This window comes from Puma concolor, chromosome A1 (genome assembly GCF_028749965.1).
Source record: "Puma concolor isolate L17-30 chromosome A1, mPumCon1.1.hap2, whole genome shotgun sequence".
Taxonomy (NCBI): Eukaryota; Metazoa; Chordata; class Mammalia; order Carnivora; family Felidae; genus Puma; species Puma concolor.
Window position 1 is genome coordinate 230,954,058 of NC_141667.1, and position 26,473 is coordinate 230,980,530.

General features: G+C 39.8%; 1 protein-coding gene across 8 annotated transcripts in view; it reads right to left on the bottom strand.

The window, feature by feature from the left end:
• The window catches only part of FRY (FRY microtubule binding protein), a 463,051-nt gene that overhangs the window by 85,760 nt on the left and 350,818 nt on the right, over positions 1-26,473 (bottom strand). For all 8 annotated transcript variants that reach the window (XM_086714061.1, XM_086714067.1, XM_086714035.1 and 5 more), the window contains 6 exons: positions 25,649-25,759; positions 15,170-15,324; positions 6,990-7,089; positions 6,523-6,694; positions 840-1,096; positions 249-395 (listed from right to left, as the gene is read on the bottom strand). In XM_086714061.1, the coding sequence (XP_086570187.1) occupies positions 249-395; positions 840-1,096; positions 6,523-6,694; positions 6,990-7,089; positions 15,170-15,324; positions 25,649-25,759 (942 nt within the window). The remainder of the gene's footprint in view (positions 1-248; positions 396-839; positions 1,097-6,522; positions 6,695-6,989; positions 7,090-15,169; positions 15,325-25,648; positions 25,760-26,473) is intronic.

Below are 26,473 nucleotides of genomic sequence, written 5' to 3' on the forward strand. Positions count from 1 at the left end.
ATTCATACATTTCTGCGTCCAAAGGCTTAGAAAGAGGATGACAGAGGGGTCACTGAGACACTGACTGTCGCCTGCTTCTCGGGGGACAGAAGGAAACTTTTATGTAATACCTAGATGAGCTCCTAGGAGATTAGCATGACTGACAGAAGTTGACCTTCCCATTTTACTCGGTGCAAAGAGCACAGTCCCACTGGCAGGTGCAAATACAATGGACAGGAGCAATGACTCCAAGGGTGAGGGACGCTTACGTAGGGCAAGAGAAGCGTGTCACTGCTCACGCCACACAGGCTGATCAGGAACTGCAGGGTGATCCTCAGGTTGTTGGTCCATTTCTCGTTGTTGGCTAAAGCATTCCAAGCGTTTTCCATTTCTGGTCCAGGAACTTCGTCTCCATACTAGAACAAACAAGATAAAAGCCGGCCCAGGAGACGTGGGGGAAAAAAAATGTCAGGAGGCAGAATGTTTGAGGAAAAGTTGTTATAAGGGTCATGGCCATCTCGAAATCCTAAGGAGGGGGAGACGTGGCCACTCCTCAGCAAGATGCCATCTTCCAGCCATTTATAATGCACATACTTGTTCTCATGATTTCTAGTATGTTAGCATTATCATTTGTATCTATATTATTACTTTTAAAAATTGTGGGAAAATGCACATAACGTACGTTTTTAAGCATACAGTCCGGTGACATGAAGCACCTTCACCCCCGTCCATGCCCTATTTGTGTGACTTTTCACAATAAGTGCCACTTGCCCCGAGTTGGGAGCACAGGGCTTGATTAACCCGCGGGTTTTCCTGGATGACAGAGCCGTGTTACTGAGGCCCGTTTCCTCTGAGTTTACCTTGGCCGTCATGTACATGAGGTTATTCAGGACCAGTGACGTAGCTTCCGGGGAGCCCCAGCCACTCCCTCTCAGCCCGTGTGAAGTGGGCACTTCTCCTTCCCGGTCCTTGACGTCATCGTCTGGGCTGCTGGGGCTTGATCCCGGGAGGAGGAGCCTGCTGTCCACCAGCTCGATGTTGTGCAGCCAGGGCAGCAGGTAGGTGAGCATGATCTGACGCCCGTTTGGGTGTGTCGTGGGAAATCGCTGGCTTACCTCTGGAGAGAGTGGCAGTGACCAAGGGCCACATGTTATCTCATCAAAATAAATATAGATCTTAACACCAACCGACAGATCGGACGGTGACTTCAGTTTACAAAGCATTTTCACGTATACGGCAGCTCCTCCAGGCCGCAAGATCTTACAACTGAGGCTCGCCCTCAAGCCTCTCGCCCCTGGTGCTCTGCGGAGGCTCGTGGGAGCGCACAGGGGGGAAAGCCTGGGCTTGGTCAGAGCGGACTGGGGTGGAAGGCCTCATGACTTCACACCCACTGCTACGGACGACGTGTATCAGAGCGCACAAAACAAGGGGCTCGGAATCAGAAGGACACGTGATGAGGTCCCAGCGGCTCCACATTACCAGCTGCATGAAATTCTGTGTTAGTTATTTAACCTCTCTGTTCCTCAGCTTCCTCATCTATACAATGGGACCACATAGATGGTTTGGATCCAATCCCATGGTCTTTTATATATTAAAAGATATAAGGTATAGTATATGCTCAACACAGTGCTGGTCATCTAGGAGGCTCTTAATAAACCGTGGCTACGATTCTTATAACAATTATTGTCTTTCCACTATACCAATATTTTACCAGGTGTCTTCTATGAACTCTTAGCTGTAAAAACGAGAACGAAGCCAGCGCGTGGACTCATGTTTGTGGCATCTACTTGAAAACTGCCAACTGTGTGGAAGCTGTGTGCTCAGTGTCGCACTTCATTTTATGAAATAAATGATTCAAAATGGTAAAATGGTGCATCCAGTCCAGTGATTTCAGCACTACTTTCTCTGAGAGCATTTTGCATTGTTTCACTGCCAGTAGCATTTAATTTTACGACCTGAATAAGCTTTCTCCGGAAATAAAAGCACAGCATTACCTATCTGCTGCAAGCTGCTTGCCATGTTTTATTTCTAACATCTAGAGAAGAAACGGTTTGATCCTAAGGGAAATTTGCGAGCATGGTCTGATGCACTTGTTATTACCCAGTGTGGCACGTAATCTCATTTGGAGAGTTTTTGGCTGCTAAACAATAGAACAACACAGATGCCAGGAATTAAACCAAGATAATCCACTAGATCCCTGAGACGGTAGCTTTAATTGATTTGGCCCTTTTTCCAAAAATTGTAATTTTTCTATTGTGAACACTACGAATATATTTAAGGCTGTGCCACAATAATCAGGGTGAACAGTTATGTTTTACATTGCTTAAAATTTCAAAATTTACTTAATTTCGAAACTTTACAGATATGACAACTGATATCATGAACTTGTCTGACACATAGTCAGATCCTTAGAAAACTGGAACATTTATCTATTCAACATACTGGGCCTTTTCTAGGTCAAGCCACTGTGCTAGGCACTACGGAGCCAGCAAGGATTCAAGATTCAGTTCCTGTCCCTGAAGAGGAGGCTCTGAGACAGGTGGCTCTGGAGCAAGGTAGAAAGTGACAAATGACACAGAAAGGAACAAACAAGAGTGCTATAGGGGTTCAGCGGAGAAAAAGGACTTCTGGCTACAAAGATTCACTTGCATGGCAAAAAAACTACAGGTAAGACCTTGGATTGCGAGTAACTTGCTCTGTGAGTGTTCTGCAAGACAAGCAAACATCTCTAATAAATTTTAACTCAATAAATGAGCGACGTCTTGCAATATGAGTCGTACATGATGCCGAATGGCACATGATCACAACTGAGCCAATGGTTCTCCTAATTCGCTTTGATATACAAGTGCTTTGGATTATAAGCATGTTTCTGGAATGATTTATGCCCGCAAACCAAGGTTTTATTGTATTTTAACTTGACTAGAAAGGACTGAGACTTTGGAGAGGAATAAATCCTTCCAGTGGGAGGGACAACTGCCATTAAGAATACTTGTCGTCTTTTAACAGTGGTAAAGAAACCTATTGTCTTTTTTTGTAGGCATGATTAGCTTCTAACACATCACATCATTTGCTTATTTATGATGTTTACTGCATCTTGTCTGTCAGACATAAGGTCAGATGGGGGTGTGGGGTGGGGGGGAAGTCTGTCTAAAGTATCCCACACACCTAGATCAGGGCCAGGATTGTAGAGATCTTTCTAAAGGGAAAAGAGGATGAAAAAACGCCACAGACATGGAAACAACTCCCATTCACCCCTCCAGAAACAAACTTAAAAAATGTGAGATGATGTTAGCGGGCTGCTATGTACATTTTCCGGCTTCTTTGGGAGGGCCCTGAGCAACTTGCCTGGCTACTTACAAGGAATTAACTCATCTGAAATTACAGGCAATAAAAATCTCACCACGGGGTTTTCAGTAGTAAAAACAGTAAAAGTGAGAGCTAGAAATCTCTGTAACCTCCTTATTTTTCCACGTTATTAAAAAAAAAAAAAGCTATTCCTCATAAATCAAAATAGCCGAAAGGTTAATTCTTGAAAAGTTAGATTGAACCTGCTTGCAACTCATTGTACGAGCTTCTTTTGTTCTTAAACTTGCAGTACTATTTACTTCCTCTCCCCTGATTTGTCCACCCTGTTACCAGCTTCTTCCTCTCAGCCAGTAAAGCTCCAGTCCTGCTCCCCCTCGGGCTCTGCATCTGCTCCGTCCTCTCGTTCCTTCCCTCTTTCCCAGCCAAGCCACTGAGACCTGGCTTCTGCTGCTACTTCTCCATGGAAACGATTGACAGTTACCAATAATTGTGAATCGTGAACTGTGAAGTCCAGAGGGTAATGTTTAGATCTTACCTCCTGGGAGCTCCAGTCAAGGCTGTGGACTGCTCACCTCTGAAATCCGTTCTTCTCTAGGTTTCCATGAAGTTCACTTTCTAGGTGTTCTCCTTCCTCTCTGAATGGGCCCCTATCCCCGTCTGTTCCCTCACTCTTTCTGGGCCCCGACCTTAGAAGCTGGGTGTCTGGGTGCGTTCTTCCCCCTCTGTGCTCTCTCCACTCATGGTCACATCTGCTCTCTTGGGTCTACCCCTTCTATTCCTCTAGGAGTCACTAGCAGCGGCCCTCCCTTCACACCAGTCTGTCTCCACACAGGAATGTCTGACAGACACCTACACTCAACATCCCTGGCTGAGCTCATGATCTCTGCCTTGCCTTACCTCTCCTTTTCCGTGGATTGGCTCTCAAGGTAGGGTCCTCACCCCCTACCTCCCAGATACCATCCCAGGGATTGCCCTCTGTCTACCCTGCCTGGTAGCTCTTGACTCTGGGCTCCCCTTTCCACTCTCACTGGACTTAGTTCAGGCCTCCGTAATTTCCTGTGTGGACCACTGTCATTTTTCCTCAGCTGATCTTCTTTGTTTAGACTGGATGTTCTTTTATCCACTCTCCACATTGCAGCTGGTCTTTCTAAAATGCATTCTGATCTTGTCCTCCTCCCTTCTTGTTTTAAGCTGATCAGCGGCTTCCAGAACCCCAGCAGCTTGCTTGGATGCCCTTCCTATTCCCAGGGCTCTGAGGGTTTCAAGGAACACCTAGAGATAAGTGGCCTACAAACTCCTTAGGGTGCAATACAAAGCCTTCCAAGATTGGACTTCTACCTCTCTGTCTGTCCATGACCATCTATAACTTCCCCTGTCCTTGCCTGTTATGTTAGCCAAACCGACCAACATATAATTTCTCAAATACAGCATGTTATTTTAAACCTCCAGGTCAATGCGTGTGCTATTTTCTCAGTCTGTAATACCCATCTACTTGCCAACTGTAATGTCAACTACTTGTTTGCTTTGCAAATTTCTACTCCTCTTTCCAACTGCAGCTGAGACACCAACTTCTCTGGGAAGTCTTGCCTGATACTCCTGGTCCAATAATCGATTATCCCCTTATCTTCCATCTCATACACAGAATGTGCTTTTTTTTTTTTTTTAATTGCGCTTGCTTCCCTGTATCCCACTAACCATATGATTACACATCTTTCTTTATTATTAGACTATGACCCATTGATGGAAGAGAGACTCTTTTATTTACATCTGTGTTCCTATGACCCAAACACAGTGTCTGGCATATAGCTAGCACTCGAATCTTGGTTGACATGAATAAAATTAAATTTTAGCTTTCCAAGAGGAGAACTAGTTCATCAAGAAGGGTTTTCTGGAGTCCCTCCAGTGTTGCAGGCACGAGGCAAGGATGTGACTAACTCTGCTGCAGATGGATGGAGAGGTTCTCACGGTAGAAGCAGATTTTCAATTAGGTCTTAAGGAAGACTGGAGTTAGGGAGAGGGAGAGAAGGGCCATTTCCAGCAAAGGGAACAGCATGCACAAAATCAAGGATTTACAAAATGGCCTGCGATGTAAAGGATCAAGTTCCTAGGATCAAGATCCTAAAGGATCAAGAAGGTTCCTGGATGAAAAGGTGGAAAGCAAGGAAGTTTGGAAGAGGAGTTTTTTTTTTTTTTTTTTTAATAAGTGAAGGCGTTCCTGTTATTTAACGTCTCTAAGCCTCAGCATCTCGTCTGTAAAATAAGAAGGATGATTACGGTGGTAGGGGTGGTGGTGGTAATTCCACACCAGGACTAGGCTAATTGCTTGGCTTTTATCAGCTTATTTTAATCATTGCACCCTCTCAGGTAGTTATTACTGCAGATAAGGAAACAGAATTTAGAGGTTCTGTGACTTGCCTAAGGTCAAACAACCAGTGAATGGCAGGATCAGGGATGAACCCCGGCTGCCAAGCCCAGAGCCCCTTTCCAACCGGTACTCGTGGGGTTGTAGAAATCAAATGATAAAGGAAGTGTACATAAAGTGCTTAGTATAGAGCGTGCCATATATTAACAACCCAACAGATGGAAGCTGTTATCATCAGCAGCTATTTTTAGGACAGCTAGGGAGAGACGTTTGAGTGGAGGAGTGCTAAGCATATTTGGTTTTACGTAGCAGGTGGATTGCACTGCTGACGACCTCACGCCTGCTGGGACAGGGATGGAAGATTATGGCCTTGCCCTTCCCTTTCTGCCATCTTAGAGCCCACTGGGAACAGGCCTCCTAAAATAACAAAAGTGTCTGGAAGGCGGTGGCCCAAGGCCATCTTTTCTGGTAATACTAGGGGTCGCCGGAACCAGAGGAAACACACAACTCTTCTTAAATTTAAGGTGTTTATGCTTGAGTTGTAACTGAATTCTATCTAGGTAAGAGATACTCGTATGCATACAAAGCAAGGAACAACACAGCGACTCCTAGTGGCAAACCGAACAAGCCCGGAATAATCTGGGAAAAGGTAACTCTTGCTCATGGAAAGAGGAGCATGGTTCGTGCCAAATTCCGAAGCAGCCTTCCTGCTAAGACCACTGGACACAGAATCCATGTGATACTGTTCCCCTCAAGGATTTAAACTTATTGAAAAGTAAGTGAGCAAAAGCGTAGGTTTGTTCTCTTGTATAAAAAATAAAATAAAGGGAAGATTACTTTGTGCAGAAATGATCACACAGGTCATTGCATGGTACCTGAGAAGAGTGGGAGGGTGAGCTCGGGGTACATCCTGGCCAGTTCACATGACAAGAGGGCTAGTGACACACTGTAGAGGGGTGGCAATGGGCCGTGCGTTCCATAGAGAATACTTCCGGGTCTCTGTTCAGCGACTTTCTTTGAGTATACAAAGAGCTTTGCTTCAAGGATCTACAAAGAGGTAGGAAAGTTAGACACGGTATGAAAAAACATTGGCTGGCTGCCTCAGGAGTATTTATATTTAATCAAGTTTCATAGTAACAAAACAAATGAATGCATGTTTTAATATAGTATTAAAGGTAAAGCATCAGTTAGCTCCTGTGTTCACAGAAGATTATATAATTGTTTTCTACTTTTCACATCTGCCAGTGATATACAGGAATCAGCAGCAATCCAGTTATCAGCTACCCTTTCTATTTTTGTGTGCTCAAGGATGGAAGTTTGTATGTAAGTAAGTGATACGTGCCTGCATGAGCTGCATGGAGATTTCATAAATCTCTCTGTTGGTGTCAGAGGCCTTGAATAGAACAAGGTTTAACAATGTCACTATGTCGAAGGGATAGTTCCTAAAACAAAAACCAAAAACCAATCAGCGTAGTTTACACGACAGGCTGGTTAACAATCATGATAACATTGATTCATGTTAACAATCATGATAACATTGATTCACAATAACATAATCATGATTCTAGGTGACAACTGACCTCAGTCACACTTACTAATGACACTTTCATGCCCATTTGGGCATTTCCTCTGCCCCTCATTCTTTTGCTGTTTATTAGAAAAAGGGAAATAGCTCTATTTTTGTTTAAAATTCAATATTGTTGCGCCCAGATAAATGAACACACAAAAATCTATCTCGCGTAAATAGATTTTAATGATAACCAAATAAGAATGGAAAGAACAGAAGATATCTCTACATTTCTCAGTATCTCACTGATTTAATATTTTCATTCAATCCATTTAAATATAGTAAACACCCAACATATACCAGGAACAATTGCACAGTACTAGCGATACTAAGTTAGTAAGGCTGGTCTGTTCCTTTAAGGGAGACTTGGTGTTTAGTTGGGGAGATAATCTATACCATCTAGTTATGATGGGAGTAGCCACAGCATGCTAGACAATCCTGATGAGGGATATCTACACCAGACTTGGTGTTAGGAAAGGCTTTTCTAAGGAGGAAACAAGTAAACTGAGCTCTGAAGAACCAGGAGACATTAGCCAGGCTATGGAAGGGGTCATATGGGGGAGTGTTCTAGGCAGAGACAATTGCATTTTGAAAGATTACGAGAATGAAATGGGAAGATCCCTTCTGTAAAGGAAAGAATCTCTGTGTAGCAGACTGAGTGAAAGAAGATGGGACTAGGGTGGTAGGTGGGCTCAGAAGCTTATGAACTTCATCCTAAAAGTTATGGAGATCCTACAGGATGTTCAGTAGGGGAGTGAGGCAATGACACTTATTTTGAAGAACCACTCTGAGTTTTGCGTGGAGAAGGAATTTGTAGGGGAGTCGATATTGGGAGCTGTTACCATGGTCCAAAGGGGAACTGATGAAGGTTTGAACTAGGGCAGTTATGATAGAGACAGAAAGGAGGGGATAAGATCTAAAAACTACAAAGGAGATAAAATCATCAGGATTTGGCAATTGATTGTATGCACGGGATAGGAGCTGGGGGTGGAGGCAGAAACACAGGGAGTAGGTTATGTGGCAATTAGCAGTATAATCAAAGGGAAATGGGGCTGAAATTCATTTCATTTTCTTGCTGTACAATACTCTTTAAAGATGACTTTTTTTTTTTTTGCTGTGTGTTTTTTCTTATAGTGGAAAAGAGATCATGAATAGAAAACCCTTGATAAGATAAACAATTAAGGAATAGTTCATAGCTAGTGAGTGACTGACATTTATTTTGAGGCAAACTTCAGAAAGCAGAAGATGGCTTGGGGGTGAAAAAAGGATATTTTCACTTCTTGTTTTTGATATTACTCAAGCTTAATTTTTTATCTCACTACTAACACATGAATACAACTTTCTTTAATTTAATATAATTTAATTTTAATTTTTTAAGGTTTATTTATTTTTGAGAGAGAGTGTGAACAGGAGAGGAGCAGAGAGAGAGACACAGAATCCAAGGCAGACTCCAGACTCTGAGCTGTTAGCACAGAGCCCAAAGTGGGGATCAAACCCGCAAATCACGCGATAGTGACCTCAGCTGAACTCAGACACCCAACCAACTGAGCCACCCAGGCATCCCAATACAACTTTCTTTTAAGATTCAAGCAACACCCAGGGCCAGAAGATCTGTTCTGAAGATGGTTCACTCATAGGGCTGGCCAGTTGGTGCTGGCTGTTGCTAAGTACATAGAATAAAATGTGGAAATGCCCATTTCCTTTCTCTCCCCCACTGTAAGAGCCACTCACCCTTTTCTAAGTGTACATATAAATATGTGCCTCTAAGCACCCCTCCCCATTACACAGGATTTTAAACATAAATGTGATTATATTACCTATGCGTATTAGTTGGAGATTAACTTTTTCAGTGAATGAGGCTTATCTCAGTCTACTTAACAGTTGCCCAGGATTCCGTAGTATGGTCATACCATCAATAACCAATCTTGCCGTGGATGCTGTGGTTTGCCACCTCGATCCCCCTTTCAGGACTGAGGCATTCAGTCTTCCAGCTAGCACTGGAGGTTGAGATATCGGGCTGAACTGCCTTCAGCCAAAGAGGTTTGCCTAGGCCAAGTTTGGGCCAATTCCCAGCAGCAGCCCCTGTGGGACTGGCTGAGGTCTCTTTTCCTCTGCCCAGGCCTACTTCCTTCATTTCCCCATAGATGTTGATTCCAAGGGCATTCCCTAATAAATGTCCTACACTCACAACTTCACCTCAGAGTCCGTTTCCTGAGGAATGCAACCTTTGACACGCATTAACAGACACGTCAAGGTTATTTTCATTTTTTCACAGTTATAATGTCACAGACTCCAAATGTGCAAGTATTTCTTTAGAACAGATTTCTAGAAGAGGTAATGCAGGATCAAAGGGAACATTTAAAATGATAGCAGATATTGCCATATTGCCCTCCAAATGGCCTTACTAATTTGCACTCCAAAGTGATTACTTTTCTAGAACTTTTATTTTTATTTATTTTAAAAATCTTATTTATTTATTTATTTATTTATTTATTTATTTTTTATTTTGAGAGAGAAAGAGAGAGAGAGAATGAGTGTGGGAGGGACAGAGAGAGAGGGAGAGAATCTCAAGCAGGTTCCTTGCTGTCAGTGCAGAGCCCAATGTGGGGCTCGACCTCACGAACCGTGAGATCGTGACCTGAGCCGAAATGCAGAGTCAGATAGTTAACTGACTGAGCCACCCAGGTGTCCCTAGAACTGTTATTTTTAAATAAACACAAAAAGCATGAGGTTGGTTTGTCAGATGAGAAACTGGGGAAAGCCTCCCACGTGATGGTGGTGAGGACAACGAAGAACGATGAGTAACATTTATGTTATGACCTGCCTGCTCTGTGCTGGTTACTCTGCCAAGGCCTCTACCTAGATTTGCTACTTAATCTTCACAACAAGCCTGTGAGGCTTGGAGAAGTTAAGCATTTGCTCAAGTTCATGTACAAGTGGTGGGGCCCAGACTGCATCCTGGATAAGTCTGACTCCAAAGAATTAACTTATCCACAATGCTATCAGCCTCCGAGACAGCCTCCAATTGCACATTTCATTTGGAGTTCTAACAAACTACAAGATCTGGAGCTACGAAACTAGAAAGAAAGCTCTGTGAGCCCCACAGTGGCAGAGATGTCTTACCTATATTGCTGTCCCTGATACTAAGATTTAACATATATGCATCTTTATATAAAATAATACTGGATAATATTGCTGGATCATTGGGGATTTAAAGGCAGGAAAAGGGAAGGGAAAGCCTCCCTCCTACGCAGGGCTATGCACTTGACCATGTACTCAGGGCATTCAATTAACTGCTTAGGGCTGAGCTATGGAACGTATGGAAAACAACGTTGAAAGAAATAACATATATAGAAAATGAAAGAAACCTAGGGATGGAAAAAATTAGAGAGATCTCAAATGAGTGAAGGAGGACAAATAAAACATCTGTACTTAAATGTTTAAAATAGTCTTAAGGGCTATTTTGGTTAAGTGTCTGACTCTTGATCTCGGCTCAGGTTATGATGTCATGGTTCAGTAGATTGAGCCCCATGTTGGACTCCGGGCTGACAGCGCAGAACCTGCTTGGGATTCTCACTCTCTGCCCTTCTGCTACTGACACAGGCGCATACACACACACACACACACACACACACACACACACACACACACACACTCCCTCTCTCTCAAAATAAATAAATAAACTTTAAAACAGGCTTTCACTATTAAATTATTCAACAAAGGCAGTGGAAAGGTAAAAGAAAAAGACAGCTGTGGTCATTTGGAATAAAAATCAAGGTGTAAAATAAATATGAAAGGCGGATATTGTTCAGAAAGTGAACCAAAAAATAAAACTGTTCCCCCCCACCCCCCAATCTAGAAGAGAGGAGATTCTGAAGAATTTGGGAACCAGCCACCAGTTCTGGCTTATGTAGGACTAAATGACAAAGTTCCGGATAACTTTGAGGTATTCTGGAGAGAAACACATTTTATGAGTTAGTGGAGGGGATTATATCATAGCTTTCTGCTTCTAATAGCTATTGAATAATCAGAGTGTTAACAGAGTGCTTACTATGTGCTAGGCCATAGGTCAAGCAACTGGTTTTCAACTTCACAAACATCTCTTATGCTCAGATATACAGATCTATGTGTAAGGAGTTGATCAGATACACTGTAATTTATTTACTCATTCCCCTATTAACAGTCTTTAGGTTGTTTTTCATTGTTTTAAAATACAGCAGTAAGCACACCGCATGCATTTCTTTCATGGTCACAATTACCGAGGCTAGCATCTACCATGTTAAAAAAAAAATAAAAGATTGGTTTTATTTAATCTTTACCCCAACTGTCCTATTGTTCCCATTTTACAAATGAGTAAGCATTTGTAGTAACTTGCTCAGGAGCACACAGCTTGATTGGAGGCAGAGCTAGAATTCAAACTCAAGACAGCACATTTCCTGAGTCCAAATTCCTAAACTCTCTGTTCTCTTGAAATACTCTAGCTGCTGACACAACCAAACAAGCTTTTGCATCACCAGCCAGGGAGCGTGACTGGGATTCATGACCCATAAGCTTCCCTTGTCTTCCTTGGTAATAGATGATATTCCCTTAAGACACGTGAGACATTTACTTTTAATAATTGAAGTTCGCCAAGCCTGATTTAAATTAGGAAAGGTTGATGAAAAGTTACAGGCAAAACAGACGTACAAACAGCATTGGAAACCAAAACCACCTCCAAAAATAAACCCAACAAAATTCTTTATAAATTAAAATTTTGACCTTCTACATGATTCTAAAACACTTACTAAATATATTTTAGGAGTATGTTGGATGGTAAGAGTAAAAACAATAGAACCCTTCAATCAGTATTTAATTAAAAGTGAAGAGAATTTCATTGAGTTAAGCTAGTAACTGGAAATGACCTCCATTTTTAATCTAAAGCATACTATTTACTTTGATTTAGAACGTTAGAAAGCCATTTAATCTCGTTCTCAATTTCTTTCTCTGTTCCGTACTGATATAATTTGGAGTTGTGGGGAAATTAATAAGAACACACACAGAAGTCAAATAGTTATTTGAATTAATGCTGCCTGACAGCATTTTCTCTTTTCTTTGGTGCTAAATTATAGTACTGAGCTGCATTTAATCATTTTTAATCAAATATAAAACATATTTTATAAAAAATTCTCCAGAATTAATATTATCAGGTCTACCATCACTTTCTACTTTTATCCTCACTTCTCCTGGTCCTATTCAAGACCCATGCTGACTTCTAAATCTCTCAAAATCACTAGATATATCAAAATTATAGTTACAGTTTCAGTTTTGAATAGATTCCAGCCAGTTCACAACATACGTACACACGCGCGCGTGCACACACACACACGCACACACACACACACACACCTGAGTCCTCTATAGATAGAAAAGAAATAATGTGAAGAACTATTTTTCCATTACCACAGCTGATGAATAAAGGGATCGACATAATCACTATGCAAAAATGGCTAATTCCCTCTTCTAAAACCAAAGAAAATTTTAATCAAGAGCATTTTTTAAAAATGTTCAATCTTTGAGGTTATTAGGTATTTTATAGTCAGTTGTATATTGTTCCTTAGTAAATGAGTCTGCTTATAAACTGTCACATTCCTATAAAAATAAATCCAGCATATGCTCATTTCTATTTGAAAAGGAGGAGGTAATTCTTTACAAGAAAGATTCTTTGCTTTAGAATACGTCTTGTAGGAATTACTGTACAGGTAATTTGTTTGTGAAGGTTAAAATATGACCCAGTTTATGTATGACTTTTCAGGAACATATTATTTCATAACATATGATATTTAGTGTTTTTAGAGGCAAACTTGCAGAAAACAAAGCAAAAGCTAAAACATTAGAATTGGTTTCAAAAAAAGTACTGAAAACCTAAGTGCAAAACTTAAGATGTCCAAACAAATCTAGAGGCTTATCTAGACTATGCAGACTGAGAATTTATGGGGAGAGAGAACAAATTTAAGTCACAGCTGAAATTTTAAATTTTTTTTTTTTTTAATTTTTTTTTCAACGTTTATTTATTTTTGGGACAGAGAGAGACAGAGCATGAACGGGGGAGGGGCAGAGAGAGAGGGAGACACAGAATCGGAAACAGGCTCCAGGCTCTGAGCCATCAGCCCAGAGCCCGACGCGGGGCTCGAACTCACGGACCGCGAGATCGTGGCCTGGCTGAAGTCAGACGCTTAACCGACTGCGCCACCCAGGCGCCCCTGAAATTTTAAATTTTGAACGTGCCCCATGGTGACAAATGGCACAAGGGTTGGCTACCTTCTTGGCCAACAGGTTGAGGCCATGGAGCTGCCCAGTCCTCAAACCTCCCTGCAGGATAGATGAGTGTCATAAATGTAAGCTGATACGCAAAGTTTGTCTAAGAAAGCAGAATAGTTTAGAAGGAGATCTTAAAAAATCTAAAATGGAGAGTTATACAATCTAATATTTTTGTGACTGGAGGTATTACTGAAATCGAGATTATTCTGCTAAATTCATAGATATTTGTTTGTGTTCCTTAAGGAAAAATACCTAGACTCATTCAGAGGAATGCAGTATAATATTTTATGAGACAGCCACGCAATGAAACAAATTTGACTAGGATGGTTCAAATCCAGTTCACTGGGAGAAAGGCAGCAAAGAGAGGTAACTCTTATTATTTCAATTTTTGTCAAAGGGATCTATGGTCCAAGTCATATTCTAAATATATTTTCTTTTTTTTTCTAAATATATTTTCAAAATCAAAGAGTCATGTGAACAAAAATTTATTTTTACAATGTCAAAATATCTGAAAATAAAAGCACACTCTGGAGAAAGATTTTTTTTTGGCAAAAAAGTGCTGTTTTGGTAATATTCTATAGGAGTAAGTATTATTTCATAATGTTAACAGAGCAAAGTAAAATGATATCCAACCAGGCAGCCTAGATTCAATTCATCTGCTGTAACTTTTATAGAGATTAAAGTATATAATAAACATTCTACTACTAAGTTTATAGAAAATGAAAGCTTTAGGTGTGAAATATTATCTACTATCTTTATAAATGAAAGATAAAAATATAAAGAGACACCTCTCTCTTTAAATAGCATGTCCATTTTAAGGTTTATTGAAAGTAGATGTCTCTAATATTCTGTTCTTATTAATTTAGAACAGAATAGGTTGTACTAGGTCAGAATTTAAAACTAATTCACTTTTATTCCCTTCATCTGGTAGCTCAAGATAGCTATTTAAAATGCAACATTTAATTAAAAAGGGAAGTCGATAGTCTACACGAGTCTTTTCAAACATAAACTTGAGCTGCCATCTCAGTTTCTAACACATAAGCTCTTCCTTGGGAATAGCTATGCACTTTGTGGTCTTCATTAACCCTTTCATCTTAGCTATGAAATTGTTTCAATGAAATAGTGAAATTATTTCACTCAGTAAATTACAGTGCTGAACAACTTCACTGAGGGACTAATTTATATAACTAAGGAGGGTGGTTTTACAAGTGTAATCTAAGGAACCCACGGTGTCACATTTTCTTTTTTCTTCCTTTCTCAAGTTCTGGCCAAGAGAGAGATAACATTTTAAGGTTGCTTCCTGGATTTAGTTTGGTCTTAGGATGGCTGAAGGGCTTATAGTTCACATCTGTCACAAACATTTCTAGAAATTCCTTTAATGTATCTTGTTTTTCATTTTCAAATTTTGTTCTCATGCTTCACTGTGAATTTCCAGGCAATTAAAAAGATGGATGCTACCACTCCAAATCACTCTTCTGGAGAATGAGAAAAGTCAATGGAGCTGCAGACTTAAAGGGAGCGGACTATCTACTGGGGAAATATTGGCCATTTTGTATTTCCTTAGAACTTACTGCTCTCACGTGTTCATCATCATGGAGAACAACCTTCATTGTACTTGCCACTGACTGTACCTTTCACTTCCAAGATCACATACATACCTGCTTCCACACACAGTTGCGATGGCTTTGAAGCAGCCGGATGCAAGCTGGTAGGAACCTGTGTAGCATCGGTCAATCGCCCAATTAAAAAGATTGATTTGGTCAGGATTAAGTTCCAATAGCAAGACGACAACTTCACAGCCAAGCTGATGAACCTGAATACATGGAGAAAAGCAATTATTCATGTCTAGTGAAAGATTATTCCAGAGAAAGAAACAAAATCATGCCTACCCAATATAAAGTGGGGAACATGAAAGTGGAGACTGTGTATTCATCTTAGTTTTCTTTTAAAGACTTTATTTTTAAGTAATCTCTACACCCAACGTGGGGCTCAAACTTACAACCCCGAGATCAAGAGTTGTGCGCTCTACAGACTGAACCAGCCAGGAGTCCCTTTATCTTAATTTTTATTCCATATATTTTACTTTAAGAGGATGCGATGTTGCAACTGAATATTGAAATGTATGTATAAACCAAATTTGACTCTGTGTAAATCCATCAGACAGGGTCCACTCATTCTTGATTTTTAATTCTGAAAAGATAATGAAGACTGTTGGCAATGTTTCTTCGTTGTACTTAAAATATTTTTGAAAAGTACACGTATTTGGTTGAAAATTAAATATACAAAAGGATGGCCTTTATGCATGCAAGTCTTTTGAGGAAAAAAATCAGAATATGTTTATGGGGCTTGATTACTAAATATACCATGTAAAATTTAGCTGGCAATATTTTAAAAAGAAATGTAGTATTAATAAACTCTTCTAAATCAGAGACTTCCATATGAAACAATCATCATACTAGATAGAATTAATGAGATCCTTTATTGACGGTTCTGGAAGCTACTGTCAAATACTGGATGGTCACATCTGTCCATGAGAAGCCTAGTGCATGGAGGCCATATTCCCCTAAGAAAGTAACATTTTCCTGTTTCCTTCTGTTTCCTTCTCTTGCCAGTTGCAACGAGGGGGATAAGAAAAGATTCTGGGTTTTGTTTTTTTTTTTTTCTAACCACAGGGTATGGGCTAAGATGGGAGTAATATTCTAGTTGGATGGTTGAACATCATCAACCTAGTTCCCCACAGGCTTAAGTAATTAGCAGCAGATAAAAGTTAATGACACTATTAAAAAGGACTTAAAAATACCATTTCATTAAAAAGTTGGTTCGACTTGAAAGAAAATCAGCAAGTTTTTAATTGAGCTTTAGAAACTTTATATTGAAGTATAAGATACATAGTATACAATTAATTCATAAGTAAATGATGAGTTACTGTAACTGAACACACCAAAGTGAACAAAGGAAGTAGAACACCAGATTGATTTCCTGCACCACGGAAGCCTGCCTTATGCATTGTCCTAATCACTAGCCTCTCTCTTCTTTTCCAAAGTAACCACTATTCTGACTTCTACAACTGTTGGTTCGTTTGGGCTGTTTTGAACTCTATGCAAATGGAATTATATTGCCTATAATTTTGTGTGTTTTCTTGAACACAACTCATGTTTGAGAAGCATCTATATTCACTCATTTTCACTGTTACATTCTAATATATCTTTATTTCACAATGTATTCATTCTATATTGACAGACATCTGGGTTGTTTCCAGCTTTTGCCTTCATAATACTGCTTTGAACAATTTTGTACATGTCATATGTTGCACGCACTGGAAACTTATTTTATAAAATATATATTTGAGTAAAACTGCTGGGTTTTAGGGCGTACTATGTTCAACTTTAGTATATAATGACAATCAGGTTTCCGAGGTGGTTATGTGGATTTCCACTCTCTGTAGCATTGTGTGAGAGTTCCTGTTGTTCTATTTCCCCATCAACATTGTCAGTCTTTTTAGTTTTCACCATTCTGGTGGATTTGAGATAGCATCTCCTGTGGTTAGTTTGCATCTCTCTAATTACTAATGAGCTTGAGAAACTATTCTTATGTTTATTGGCCAAATAACCTCTTTTGTAAATTTCTTTTTTTTTTTTTAATTTTTCTTTTTTCAACATTTATTTATTTTTGGGACAGAGAGAGACAGAGCATGAACGGGGGAGGGGCAGAGAAAGAGGGAGACACAGAATCGGAAACAGGCTCCAGGCTCTGAGCCATCAGCCCAGAGCCTGACGCGGGGTTCGAACTCACGGACCGCGAGATCATGACCTGGCTGAATTCGGATGCTTAACCGACTGCACCACCCAGGCGCCCCTGTAAATTTCTTTTTTTAAGTCACTTGCTTATTTTTCTCTGAATGTCTTTATCTAATTATCTGTAGGGATCCTTAATATACTCTAGATAAGAAGTGTTGGTTTTATGGTGCAAACATCTTTCACTCTGTGGCTAGCCTGTTCACACTTAATGATGTCTTTGGTGAAGTTATTAGTTGGTCTTTTGTTACAATCAGTAATTTTGGCATCCTGTGTAAGAAATCTGGCCCTGGCCCCAGGGATTAAGATATCCTCCTGTATTTTCTAGAAACGTCAGTCTTTCAGCTTTCACATTTATATCTATAATCTAATATCTTCTTTTCATTCCTGATGTCTTATTTTTTCTTTCCCAGTGCATTGACTAGGACCTTTAGTATAATGTTGATAGAACTGGTGAAGGTGAGCATTCTAATCTCAGAGAATACTTTCAATATTCACTATACGGTATGATTTTTATTATAGGTTTTTTTTCTCAAACACCCTTTATCAAACTAAGAATGTTCTTTTTTATTCTTTTTTTTTTTTATTTATATATGAAATTTATTGTCAAATTTCATATATACAACACCCAGTGCTCATCCCAAAAGGTGCCCTCCTCAATACCCATCACCCACCCTCTCCTCCCTCCCACCCCCCATCAACCCTCAGTTTGCTCTCAGTTCTCAACAGTCTCTTATGCTTTGGCTCTCTCCCACTCTAACCTCTTTTTTTTTTTTTTGTTCCCCTCCCCCATGGGTTTTTCTTAAGTTTCTCAGGATCCACATAAGAGTGAAACCATATGGTATCTGTCTTTCTCTGTATGGCTTATTTCACTTAGCATCACACTCTCCAGTTCCATCCACGTTGCTACAAAAGGCCATATTTCATTTTTTCTCATTGCCACATAGTATTCCATAGTGTATATAAACCACAATTTCTTTATCCATTCATCAGTTGATGGACATTTAGGCTCTTTCCATAATTTGGCTATTGTTGAGAGTGCCGCTATGAACATTGGGGTACAAGTGCCCCTATGCATCAGTACTCCTGTGTCCCTTGGATAAATTCCTAACAGTGCTATTGCTGGGTCATAGGGTAGGTCTATTTTTAATTTTCTGAGGAACCTCCACACTGTTTTCCAGAGCGGCTGCACCAATTTGCATTCCCACCAACAGTGCAAGAGGGTTCCCGTTTCTCCACATCCTCTCCAGCATCTATAGTCTCCTGATTTGTTCATTTTGGCCACTCTGACTGGCGTGAGGTGATACCTGAGTGTGGTTTTGATTTGTATTTCCCTGATAAGGAGCGACGCTGAACATCTTTTCATGTGCCTGTTGGCCATCCGGATGTCTTCTTTAGAGAAGTGTCTATTCATGTTTTCTGCCCATTTCTTCACTGGGTTATTTGCTTTTCGGGTGTGGAGTTTGGTGAGCTCTTTCTAGATTTTGGATACTAGCCCTTTGTCCGATATGTCATTTGCAAATATCTTTTCCCATTCCGTTGGTTGCCTTTTAGTTTTGTTGGTTGTTTCCTTTGCTGTGCAGAAGCTTTTTATCTTCATAAGGTCCCAGTAATTCACTTTTGCTTTTAATTCCCTTGCCTTTGGGGATGTGTCGAGTAAGAGATTGCTACGGCTGAGGTCAGAGAGGTCTTTTCCTGCTTTCTCCTCTAAGGTTTTGATGGTTTTCTGTCTCACATTCAGGTCCTTTATCCATTTTGAGTTTATTTTTGTGAATGGTGTGAGAAAGTGGTCTAGTTTCAACCTTCTGCATGTTGCTGTCCAGTTCTCCCAGCACCATTTGTTAAAGAGACTGTCTTTTTTCCATTGGATGTTCTTTCCTGCTTTGTCAAAGATGAGTTGGCCATACGTTTGTGGGTCTAGTTCTGGGGTTTCTATTCTATTCCATTGGTCTATGTGTCTGTTTTTGTGCCAATACCATGCTGTCTTGATGATGACAGCTTTGTAGTAGAGGCTAAAGTCTGGGATTGTGATGCCTCCTGCTTTGGTCTTCTTCTTCAAAATTACTTTGGCTATTCGGGGCCTTTTGTGGTTCCATATGAATTTTAGGATTGCTTGTTCTAGTTTCGAGAAGAATGCTGGTGCAATTTTGATTGGGATTGCATTGAATGTGTAGATAGCTTTGGGTAGTATTGACATTTTGACAATATTTATTCTTCCAATCCATGAGCAGGGAATGTCTTTCCATTTCTTTAATTCTTCTTCAATTACCTTCATAAGCTTTCTATAGTTTTCAGCATACAGATCCTTTACATCTTTGGTTAGATTTATTCCTAGGTATTTTATGCTTCTTGGTGCAATTGTGAATGGGATCAGTTTCTTTACTTGTCTTTCTGTTGCTTCATTGTTAGTGTATAAGAATGCAACTGATTTCTGTACATTGATTTTGTATCCTGCAACTTTGCTGAATTCATGTATCAGTTCTAGTAGACTTTTGGTGGAGTCTATCGGATTTTCCATGTATAATATCATGTCATCTGCAAAAAGCGAAAGCTTGACTTCATCTTTGCTAATTTTGATGCCTTTGATTTCCTTTTGTTGTCTGATTGCTGATGCTAGAACTTCCAGCACTATGTTAAACAACAGCGGTGAGAGTGGGCATCCCTGTCGTGTTCCTGATCTCAGGGAAAAAGCTCTCAGTTTTTCCCCGTTGAGGATGATGTTAGCTGTGGGCTTTTCATAAATGGCTTTTATGATCTTTAAGGATGTTCCTTCTATCCCGACTTTCTCAAGGGTTTTTATTAAGAAAGGGTGCTGGATTTTGTCAAAGGCCTTTTCTGCATCGATTGACAGGATCATATGGTTTTTCTCTTTTTTTTTGTTAATGTGATGTATCACGTTGATTGATTTGCGAATGTTGAACCAGCCCTGCATCCCAGGAATGAATCCCACTTGATCATGGTGAATAATTCCTTTTATATGCCGTTGAATTCGATTTGCTAGTATCTTATTGAGAATTTTTGCATCCATATTCATCAGGGATATTGGCCTGTAGTTCTCTTTTTTTACTGGGTCTCTGTCTGGTTTAGGAATCAAAGTAATACTGGCTTCATAGAATGAGTCTGGAAGTTTTCCTTCCCTTTCTATTTCTTGGAATAGCTTGAGAAGGATAGGTATTATCTCTGCTTTAAACGTCTGGTAGAACTCCCCTGGGAAGCCATCTGGTCCTGGACTCTTATTTGTTGGGAGATTTTTGATAACCGATTCAATTTCTTCGCTGGTGATGGGTCTGTTCAAGCTTTCTATTTCCTCCTGATTGAGTTTTGGAAGAGTGTGGGTGTTCAGGAATTTGTCCATTTCTTCCAGGTTGTCCAATTTGTTGGCATATAATTTTTCATAGTATTCCCTGATAATTGTTTGTATCTCTGAGGGATTGGTTCTAATAATTCCATTTTCATTCATGATTTTATCTATTTGGGTCATCTCCCTTTTCTTTTTGAGAAGCCTGGCTAGAGGTTTGTCAATTTTGTTTATTTTTTCAAAAAACCAACTCTTGGTTTCGTTGATCTGCTCTACAGTTTTTTTAGATTCTATATTGTTTATTTCTGCTCTGATCTTTATTATTTCTCTTCTTCTGCTGGGTTTAGGCTTCCTTTGCTGTTCTGCTTCTAGTTCCTTTAGGTGTGCTGTTAGATTTTGTATTTGGGATTTTTCTTGTTTCTTGAGATAGGCCTGGATTGCAATGTATTTTCCTCTCAGGACTGCCTTCGCTGCGTCCCAAAGCATTTGGATTGTTGTATTTTCATTTTCGTTTGTTTCCATATATTTTTTAATTTCTTCTCTAATTGCCTGGTTGACCCACTCATTCGTTAGTAGGGTGTTCTTTAACCTCCATGCTTTTGGAGGTTTTCCAGACGTTTTCCTGTGGTTGATTTCAAGCTTCATAGCATTGTGGTCTGAAAGTATGCATGGTATGATTTCAATTCTTGTAAACTTATGAAGGGCTGTTTTGTGACCCAGTATATGATCTATCTTGGAGAATGTTCCATGTGCACTCGAGAAGAAAGTATATTCTGTTGCTTTGGGATGCAGAGTTCTAAATATATCTGTCAAGTCCATCTGATCCAATGTCTCATTCAGGGCCCTTGTTTCTTTATTGACCATGTGTCTAGATGATCTATCCATTTCTGTAAGTGGGGTGTTAAAGTCCCCTGCAATTACCACATTCTTCTCAATAAGGTTGCTTATGTTTATGAGTAATTGTTTTATATATTTGGGCGCTCCGGTATTCGGCGCATAGACATTTATAATTGTTAGCTCTTCCTGATGGATAGACCCTGTCACTATTATATAATGTCCTTCTTCATCTCTTGTTACAGCCTTTAATTTAAAGTCTAGTTTGTCTGATATAAGTATGGCTACTCCAGCTTTCTTTTGGCTTCCAGTAGCATGATAAATAGTTCTCCATCCCCTCACTCTCAATCTAAAGGTGTCCTCAGGTCTAAAATGAGTCTCTTGTAGACAGCAAATAGATGGGTCTTGTTTTTTTATCCATTCTGATACCCTATGTCTTTTGGTTGGTGCATATAGTCCATTTACATTCAGTGTTATTATAGAAAGATATGGGTTTAGAGTCATTATGAGGTCTGTATGTTTTATGCTTGTAGCGATGTCTCTGGTACTTTGTCTCACAGGGTCCCCCTTAGGATCTCTTGTAGGGCTGGTTTAGTGGTGACAAATTCCTTCAGTTTTTGTTTGTTTGGGAAGACCTTTATCTCTCCTTCTATTCTAAATGACAGACTTGCTGGATAAAGGATTCTCGGCTGCATATTTTTTCTGTCTAGCACACTGAAATTCTCGTGCCAATTCTTTCTGGCCTGCCAAGTTTCAAAAGAGAGATCGGTCACGAGTCTTATAGGTCTCCCTTTATATGTGAGGGCACGTTTACCCCTTGCTGCTTTCAGAATTTTCTCTTTATCCTTGTATTTTGCCAGTTTCACTATGATATGTCGTGCAGAAGATCGATTCAAGTTACGTCTGAAGGGAGTTCTCTGTGCCTCTTGGATTTCAATGCCTTTTTCCTTCCCCAGTTCAGGGAAGTTCTCAGCTATTATTTCTTCAAGTACCCCTTCAGCACCTTTCCCTCTCTCTTCCTCCTCTGGGATACCAATTATGCGTAGATTATTTCTTTTTAGTGTATCACTTAGTTCTCTAATTTTCCGCTCATACTCCTGGATTTTTTTATCTCTCTTTTTCTCAGCTTCCTCTTTTTCCATAACTTTATCTTCTAGTTCACCTATTCTCTCCTCTGCCTCTTCAATCTGAGCCGTGGTGGTTTCCATTTTGTTATGCATTTCGTTTAAAGCGTTTTTCAGCTCCTCGTGACTGTTCCTTAGTCCCTTGATCTCTGTAGCAAGAGATTCTCTGCTGTCAGCTATACTGTTTTCAAGCCCAGCGATTAATTTTATGACTATTATTCTAAATTCACTTTCTGTTATATTATTTAAATCCTTTTTGATCAGCTCATTAGCTGTTGTTATTTCCTGGAGATTCTTCTGAGGGGAATTCTTCCGCTTGGTCATTTTGGATAGTCCCTGGCGTGGTGAGGACCTGCAGGGCACTTCCCCTGTGTTGTGGTGTATAACTGGAGTTGGTGGGCGGAGCCGCAGTCAGACCTGATGTCTGCCCCCAGCCCACCGCTGGGGCCACAGTCAGACTGGTGCGTGCCTTCTCTTCCCCTCTCCTAGGGGCGGGATTCACTGTGGGGTGGGGTGGCCTGTCTGGGCTACTTGCACACTGCCAGGCTTGTGATGCTGGGGATCTGGCGTCTTAGCTGGGGTGGGTAGGCAAGGTGCACAGGGGCAGGAGGGGCAGGCTTAGCTTGCTTCTCCTTAGGTGATCCACTTCAGGAGGGGCCCTGTGGCAGCGGGAGGGAGTCAGATCCGCTGCCGGAGGTTTGGCTCCGCAGAAGCGCAGAGTTGGGTGTTTGCGCGGAGCGAGCAAGTTCCCTGGCAGGAACTGGTTCTCTTTGGGATTTTGGCTGGGGGATGGGCGGGGGAGATGGCGCTGGCGAACACCTTTGTTCCCCACCAAACTGAGCTCTGTCGTCCAGGGGCTCAGCAGCTCTCCTTCCCTTTGTCCTCCAGCCTTCCCGCTTTCTGAGCAGAGCTGTTAACTTATGACCTCCCAGACGCTAAGTCGCGCTTGCTGTAGGAACACAGTCCGTCAGGCCCCTCCGCTTTTTGCAAGCCAGACTCGGGGGCTCTGCTTGGCCGGCGAGCCGCCCCTCCGCCCCGGCTCCCTCCCGCCAGTCCGTGGAGCGCGCACCGCCTCGCCGCCCTTCCTACCCTCTTCCGTGGGCCTCTGGTCTGCGCTTGGCTCCAGCGACTCCGTTCTGCTAATCCTCTGGCGGTTTTCTGGGTTATTTAGGCAGGTGTAGGTGGAATCTAAGTGATCAGCAGGACGCGCGGTGAGCCCAGCGTCCTCCTACGCCACCATCTTCCTTCTCTCCTGTTCTTTTTTATTCTTAATTTTGATAGGAGTTTCTCTCATAAATAAATGTAGAATTTTATTAAATGCTTTTTCTGCTTCCATTGAGATGTTTGTGTATTTCCTTCTTGAGACTCTATTAATATAATTAACATACTAAGGAGTTGACGGATATTTGAATATTGAACCAATCTTGCAGTTCTTAAAAAATGCCAATTTGATCATGATGAATCATCTTTTTATATATCACTAAATTTGATTTTCTTATATTTTGTTTACATTTTTGTATCTATACTCTTGAATAAAATTGCCTCTTAATTTTTTTTATCCTGTTAAATCCCTGGCAGGTTTTAGTATCAAGGTTATGCTGGTCTCATAAAATATTTCCTCTTGAGCTGTTTTCTAAGGATTTTGTTTATAATCAACGCAATTTGCTCCTTAAATGTTAAATTCATCAGTAAAGCTATCCAAAGTTTTCCTCGTGAGAAGACTTTGAATTACAGATAAAATTTCTTTATTACCTATAAATTCTATATCATTGATTCGCTGCTCTGCTTCATCCATCCTAACCATCATGGCATCCATTCGAGATTGTATGTTGGTTGTAGCATTTTTAATTTCGGCCTGATTACATTTTAATTCTTCTATCTCCGCAGAAAGGGATTCTCTGGTGTCTTCTATGCTTTGTTTCAACCCCAGCTAGTATTCTTATAATTGTGGTTTTAAATTCTAGTTCAGACATCTTAATTTTATCTGTGTTGATTAAATCCCTGGCCATCATTTCTTCCTGTTCTTACTTTTAGGCTGAATTTCTTCATCTTTTCATTTTTGAGGAAGAAAAATAATTAATAAAATAAAATAAAAAATAAAAATAAAAATATTAAAAAGAAACCAGAACAAAATCAAAGGAAGTTAGATCTTAGGTGTGTTTCGGTCTGCTTGTTGAGAGATGCTACCAGAATTTCTTGCTCATGTTTATTACTTAAATGACTATTCGGATTTTTCTTTTCTTCTAGGGTTGTTTTTTTTTGGGAATTTGTCCATTTTATTTAAATTTTCAGGTTTATTGGCACAAAATGTTCATATATTCTCCTTTATTTTCAACATCGGCCATTTGTAGGGATGTCCCCTTAATATTTCTGATGTTAGTGAGACATGTGCCTTCTCTCTTTCTTGATCAGACTTGCCAGGAATTAATTTTAGTAGTCATAATAAATTCAACTTTTGGCTTAAATTATCATTTATATTTTTTCTCTTTCATTAATTTGTGCTTTCATCTCTATTATTCCCTTCATTGTACTTGTTTTCAGTTTAATATGCTATTCTTTTTATAACGTCTTGAGATGGATGCTTAGGTCATTGGTTATCAGCCTTTTTTTTCTTTCTAAAATATATACTTAAGGCTATACATTTCATTCTAAGCACAGCTTTATTTACAGCCCACAAGTTTAGTATATATTATTTTTGTTATTCTTCAGTTAAAGGTATTTTTTAGTTTCTATTGTAATTTGTTCTTTGACTCACTAGTTACCTGGAAGGGTGTTTTTTAATTATATTTTTATTATTGATTACTAGCTTATTATCACTGTGATTAGAGAAATAGTCTGTGTCATTTCAATCCTATGAACTTCACAGAAACTTGTTTTAGGGCCCAGTTTATAGTCAACTTTGGTGAATACTTTTTTTTTTTTAAATTCTGATGCATCATAGTGTAATATGAATAACACAAAAACCTATACTTCTGTGGCTGATACATGCAGAGATTGTGCTGTGAACAATGCTTCTACACTCTAGTAACCTGATCAGGTAGAACACCCAAGACATTTAAAAGCAATGTATTTTTGGTTAATACTTACTCGTAAATCTTGACAAGCCAGAATGTTGTCAAGCCACTTATATAGGTAGCCATCGGGGGAAAGGCCCACATTGTCAAACACAGGGCCACAACACAACACTGCTGACATTGCCTGATAACAAAACAACCAAATGTGTGAATGAAACTTGGAATGATCTAATAACATGCAAGCGACTTCACAAAATGTAACTACCAGATTTATAGGTGATGAGGGTCTTTTAAAGCAGTTTTTACCATAATATTTTAAAGTATTCCTTACTAGATTCAATAAGAGGGACCAGATTCCCAATTTTGGATTTTTAAATAAGAATTAAAAGCCATAAATTTAACTCCGCGGACATATAATTTTATGATTAAACAAATCTTTACGACAAAAGAGTAAGATACTCAAAACAAAATGGCCATTTCACAGTATTTATACTTACTTTCCATGATTTCAAGTGAATAAATTCTGCTTATAAGGTAAATACAGCTTTTCAAATTTTGCTTTGATGACAAATATTTAACCAATGTACTAAATTGACAAACTATGAAAAATGTGGAAATAAATAACATGATTCTTAATCAAAGGAAAAAAATTAAGAATATAAATTTAGCTACTCTGAGGAGGAGAGGAAGCAAGGGAATGTAAGAATGATTAACTTTGTAATTACCAAGTCCAAATGACTATGAGGGCCATGGTTTAAATCAGCTAGCTCCATTGAGGCAAAAGTCAACTGGTACGTCATCAAACTTCCATATATATGACAGAATTGAAACAGTTTTCTAAAGGTAATTAGGCTGCAAGGAATCATGCTTCTGAAGTTTTGGAACAGTTAGTAGTGTG